Source organism: Oncorhynchus gorbuscha, linkage group LG09, assembly GCF_021184085.1.
Source record: "Oncorhynchus gorbuscha isolate QuinsamMale2020 ecotype Even-year linkage group LG09, OgorEven_v1.0, whole genome shotgun sequence".
Classification (NCBI taxonomy): Eukaryota; Metazoa; Chordata; class Actinopteri; order Salmoniformes; family Salmonidae; genus Oncorhynchus; species Oncorhynchus gorbuscha.
Window position 1 is genome coordinate 25,204,582 of NC_060181.1, and position 5,401 is coordinate 25,209,982.

At 43.6% G+C, this 5,401-nt stretch overlaps 1 protein-coding gene across 2 annotated transcripts; it reads right to left on the minus strand.

Moving 5' to 3' along the window:
* Positions 1-2,323: 2,323 nt before the first annotated feature.
* On the minus strand, positions 2,324-5,101 carry si:dkey-154b15.1. Of its 2 annotated transcripts, none has more exons than XM_046361802.1 (4): positions 5,023-5,101; positions 4,449-4,644; positions 4,145-4,233; positions 2,324-4,034 (listed from the first exon to the last, which is right to left on the minus strand). In XM_046361802.1, exons 2-4 carry the CDS (start codon positions 4,624-4,626, stop codon positions 2,940-2,942), a joined length of 1,362 nt encoding a protein of 453 aa, XP_046217758.1. In that variant the 5' UTR covers positions 4,627-4,644; positions 5,023-5,101; the 3' UTR covers positions 2,324-2,939. The 2 variants fall into 2 exon arrangements, with proteins under 2 accessions (XP_046217758.1, XP_046217759.1); XM_046361803.1 differs by lacking the exon at positions 5,023-5,101 and adding an exon at positions 4,760-5,016.
* Positions 5,102-5,401: the final 300 nt, after the last annotated feature.

The window sequence follows — 5,401 nt, forward strand, 5'->3', positions numbered from 1 at the left end:
TAGGCAGAGGGAGTCTGGAAGGGCATCAAGGAATCTTTGTGTTGTCTGTGAATTTATAGCACGACTTTTGATGTTCCTTGGTTGGGGTCTGAGCAGCTTATTTGTTGCAATTGCAAACGTAATAAAATGGTGGTCCGATAGTCCAGGATTATGAGGAAAAACATTAAGATCCACAACATTTATTCCATGGGACAAAACTAGGTCCAGCGTATGACTGTGACAGTGAGTGGGTCCAGAAATATGTTGGACAAAACCTACTGAGTCAATGATGGCTCCGAAAGCCTTTTGGAGTGGGTCTGTGGACTTTTCCATGTGAATATTAAAGTCACCAAAGATTAGAATATTATCTGCAATGACTACAAGGTCCGATAGGAATTCAGGGAACTCAGTGAGAAATGCTGTATATGGCCCAGGAGGCCTGTAAACAGTAGCTATAAAAAGTGATTGAGTAGGCTGCATAGATTTCATGACTAGAAGCTCAAAAGACGAAAACGTCATTTTTTTGTTTTTTTGTAAATTGAAATTTGCTATCTTAAATGTTAGCAACACCTCCGCCTTTGCGGGATGCACGGGGATATGGTCACTAGTGTAGCCAGGAGGTGAGGCCTCATTTAACACAGTAAATTCATCAGGCTTAAGCCATGTTTCAGTCAGGCCAATCACATCAAGATTATGATCAGTGATTAGTTCATTGACTATAATTGCCTTTGAAGTAAGGGATCTAACATTAAGTAGCCCTATTTTGAGATGTGAGGTATCATGATCTCTTTCAGTAATGACAGGAATGGAGGTGGTCTTTATCCTAGTGAGATTGCTAAGGCGAACACCGCCATGTTTAGTTTTGCCCAACCTAGGTTAAGGCACAGACACGGTCTCAATGGTGATAGCTGAGCTGACTACACTGACTATGCTAGTGGCAGACTCCACTATGCTGGCAGGCTGGCTAATAGCCTGCTGCCTGGCCTGCACCCTATTTCATTGTGGAGCTAGAGGAGTTAGAGCCCTGTCTATGTTGGTAGATAAGATGAGAGCACCCCTCCAGCTAGGATGGAGTCCGTCACTCCTCAGCAGGTCAGGCTTGGTCCTGTTTGTGGGTGAGTCCCAGAAAGAGGGCCAATTATCTACAAATTCTATCTTTTGGGAGGGGCAGAAAACAGTTTTCAACCAGCGATTGAGTTGTGAGACTGCTGTAGAGCTCATCACTCCCCCTAACTGGGAGGGGGCCAGAGACAATTACTCGATGCCGACACATCTTTCTAGCTGATATGCACGCAGAAGCTATGTTGCGCTTGGTGATCTCTGACTGTTTCATCCTAACATCGTTGGTGCCGACGTGGATAACAATATCTCTATACTCTCTACACTCGCCAGTTTTAGCTTTAGCCAGCACCATCTTCAGATTAGCCTTAACGTCGGTAGCCCTGCCCCCTGGTAAACAGTGTATGATCGCTGGATGATTCGCTTTAAGTCTAATACTGTGGGTAATGGAGTCGCCAATGACTAGTTTTCAATTTGTCAGAGCTAATGGTGGGAAGCTTCGGTGTCTCAGACACCGTAACGGGAGGAGTAGAGACCAGAGAAGACTCGGCCTCTGACACCGACCCGCTGCTTAATGGGGAAAACCGCTGCTTAATGGGGAAAACCAGTTGAAAGTTTCTGTCGGCTGAATGAGCGACACCGGTTGAGCGTTCCTACAGCATTTCCTTCCAGAAACCGTGAGAAAGTTGTCCGGCTGCTGGGACTGTGCCAGGGGATTTATACTACTATCTGTACTTACTGGTGGCACAGACGCTGTTTCATCCTTTCCTACACTGAAATTACCCTTGCCTAACGATTGCGTCTGAAGCTGGGCTTACAGCACAGCTATCCTCGCCGTAAGGCAAGCACAGCGGCTGCAATTAGAAGGCATCATGTTAATGTTACTACTTAGCTTCGGCTGTTGGAGGTCCTGACGAATCGTGTCCAGATAAAGCGTCCGGAGTGAAAAAGTTGAGGAAAAAATAAATAAATATATGAACAGTAATTAAAAAGTGAACACCGTAAAGTTGTCAGGTAGCAAAATAGGTTGGCAACAAAACGCACAGCAATTCGAAAACAAGCCTGCAGACTGATATAGTAACAGAATTAAGTGGAATGTGGAGTCAATGCCAATTCTAAAGAGAGAATATGTTGATTTTAATCTATGTGAAGAATTTAAATTAACACATTCCATGACAGTTTCCACAAGTGATTGAATGAGATCATCCCAGAATAGGCTAATTGTTCCAAATAATCAACACAGATAGATTATGATTAATCATTAGGCAACATTGAAAGTCTACTCCAGAAACGAATTGCGTTTTCATTTGCATATTTTATACAAAACCTTTCGAAAGTGATTTAGTCTCAAACACAATGAAAATAATAACAAATATCACAGCAACAAAAAAGATTGACAAATATAATACATTTGTCATACTCTTTAACCCTCAATGAATATAAATACAATCAACCACATTTATTAACAATAATAGTTTCAAAACAGACCGTAAGAAAGAACATATTAGAATCTGTCATAATCAATTTTATGCCCCACATCATGACATATAAGATATTCAAGAAATAAACAGCTAAAGCCAATTTTATTATAGGTGTCAGAATGTAAACTAGTGACTTTTTATGGCTTTTTCTTTTTTTTCCTTGATAGCACATCCATCCAACCTGCTTTGTTTGTAGGAATATTGGGAAGTAATGACTTCTTTTTCATCACTGGCATCTGAGCTCCAGCAGAGGGCCCTACCACATCATCCACCCTTTCTTGCCTCGAGAAGTCCCTCTGTGTTACTCTCTGCTCCTTTACTTTCTTCCGTGAATCAGAGTGACTTCTTCCCCTGTGACTGGGGGTGGATGTATAGGGTACTGGGCTTCCAGCCCTCTGTACAGTCCTTCCATGCCCAGAGTCACCCTGGTACTTTGAGGGGGGAGTAATCTGGTACAGCAGCAGACACAGGGGCAGGGTCCCATGGGATGGGGGCATCCTTCCTTTTGGGCAGACTCGATAGAGAACTGCTTCTCCTGTCCCTTGAGCCCCTGTCCAATGCCCTCCCTGTTCGCCCAGCTGGTGGAAGTTCTAGGGGTTTTCCCAAGAGAATCTGCATCATGTCATAACTGTCCCTGGAAGGCCCTACAAGGCGGAGAATATCTCCGACCTGATTGACGAGGACAGTAGGATAAACACTATTAAACCTCTGAATCAGTTTATCAATTCTAACCTCCCCGTTGTGATCGATTTTTCCCAGTGGGATTTCTTGGGTGCGTAGTGTTGAGTTGAGTGTAGTGAGATAGTCTTGTAGCTTTTCCATAGCAATCTTTGGGTTCTTCCACTCCAGGCTAATAGAACTGATATCGGAACATTCACTAGGCTGCACATTCATTTGAATGTTGTTGCTTCCAAGAATTGTATCAATGTCTTTTTTCCTGACGCACTGGGCATATCGGAGCACATCTGCGTCCATTAGGAAGGAGACCACACTGCGAGACCTGCTGGGAGATGGGTTCTTCCTGTGGGTCACATTGGCCCCATACCCTGGTTCCAGAAGACTGGGAGATAGGTTGTCACTCCGGGGGCTGGAGAGGCTACAAGGTGACCCTGAGTCCCGTGAATAGTTGGTAGGGGAAGAAGACTGCTGGACATGTGCAAACTGCTCTCCATTGACTGAAATAGGACTCCTGCTCCCAGAATACATAGGACTCATGTTCCCAGCATGCATTGCAGTGCCATTGGTGTGGTGCATCCTGGTGGAGGCTTTGTAGGTCCCAGAGGCATGGCCACTGAGGCTAGGTGGGGAAGGGTTGTATTGGGGCTGGTTGTCTTGGTGTAGGAGCTGCTGCAGTTGGGCCTTCACTGCTCTGAGCTTCAAAAAGGAGCCCTGGACACACAGCTGACCATGTTGAAACTTGTTCACCTTAAAGCCATGGTTGTCTAGGAGTCGCAGCACCTCTCTGTCATTGGGGAACATTCTCACATCCAGAGTTGCCTTGACTGGCATGTCCACCTGTGATACACATAAAAATAAAACAAAACAAGATAAACATTAGGATTTAATTACACTTGAACAATATGACAATATGATATGTAATACAAGGGACGGGGGCTTTTCCCTACCTCAGGCCTGTCAACTATTCTGACTTTGAGACAAAAATTTTGTTGGTCCACCTCCAACACATGGGTCAACCGCGAGACACGGGCAGCCACTGCAAAAGAGAGGGTAGGTTAAAGAAATTATCAAGTATTTGTGGTGGTTTTATGTATCAATAAATTCAGGGGGAAAGAGTAGCCTACTTTAACACCTACTAATATTGTGACATATATTCATTGCATCCATTTTTGTCCCTGATCCCCTTCATGTCTAGTTCAGCCACTGAATATATGTAAGTTACCCCGCCATCGGTTACAGTAGATCGCCTACCTTCTGGTTCCTCAAATATGACAAAGGCCTGTCCCGGGCTATCACATGGAAACAGCACTCTCTGCACCTCTCCTCCCCCGTTCCGTGGTCGCAGGAAGTGTATAGTGAGCTTGTCAACCATTCTATCAGAGGCAAGGATATTGGGGACGCCAAGAACCTCCACGGCTATACCATCCATTGTGAAGTTCTGTCAACACTGGAGAAACAGATGAGCAACGTGACCGAAGTTGAAACCACATCATGCAAGTAATGGAGACTATAAAGGCCATGTAGGGTGAAAAACTGAAGCTTACTGAAAGTAAGCATTTTACCAGTACGAAATATTCCATTCAACGCAATATATTCTTAAATTAGATTAACTGTTTAAGGATATGTCAGTTAACGAAGAAGTTCTCCCAATCAATGTGATTTGTTTGGCAATGTTGTTTTAATCCATGTCAGAGTTTCACACTCGTTTTCCACCAGTTTTTCCTCTAAGAAAGCACATAGCAAAGATACTGACGCAAGTTTAGCATTTTACAGAACGTCTTGTTTTCCTTTTCCTAAAAATGGTGTAATTCGAACCTAAACTTACCTATCTATCTAGTGTAGTCGTTCGTTCAAAACAAAGGTCGTCACTATGCATTTCGAGAAAACCGAAAGTGAAAGGTGCGCATATTTCTCACGATAGCCACTATGGGGCGCTGCTTGACTAAATTAGCTATGCCTTCTACTCACAGGGGTTCTGTAGTGTACTGAACCCCTTGTAATAATACATTGTCAAACAAATTCTCTCATTGTTGGAATCATGTCAATGCAATGTAATGCACTCAAGGATGTTTAAAATATAAACCGAGACCAATAACTATCGTAATATCTGTTTAAAATGATATAATGATACAGTACATCCAGCTTTGTTGAAGAGACTGCCGGTAGGCCTATATCAACCATCTGAGGGCAAGGTGTACATTGGT

Coding starts and splice junctions, on each gene's coding strand:
- si:dkey-154b15.1 (XM_046361802.1), bottom strand. CDS start 4,626: ATGGATGGTATAGCCGTGGAGGTTCTTGGCGTCCCCAATATCCTTGCC. Junction 4,234..4,448: donor CATATTTGAGGAACCAGAAG/GTAGGCGATCTA, acceptor TCTCTTTTGCAG/TGGCTGCCCGTGTCTCGCGG. Junction 4,035..4,144: donor GAATAGTTGACAGGCCTGAG/GTAGGGAAAAGC, acceptor TGTGTATCACAG/GTGGACATGCCAGTCAAGGC.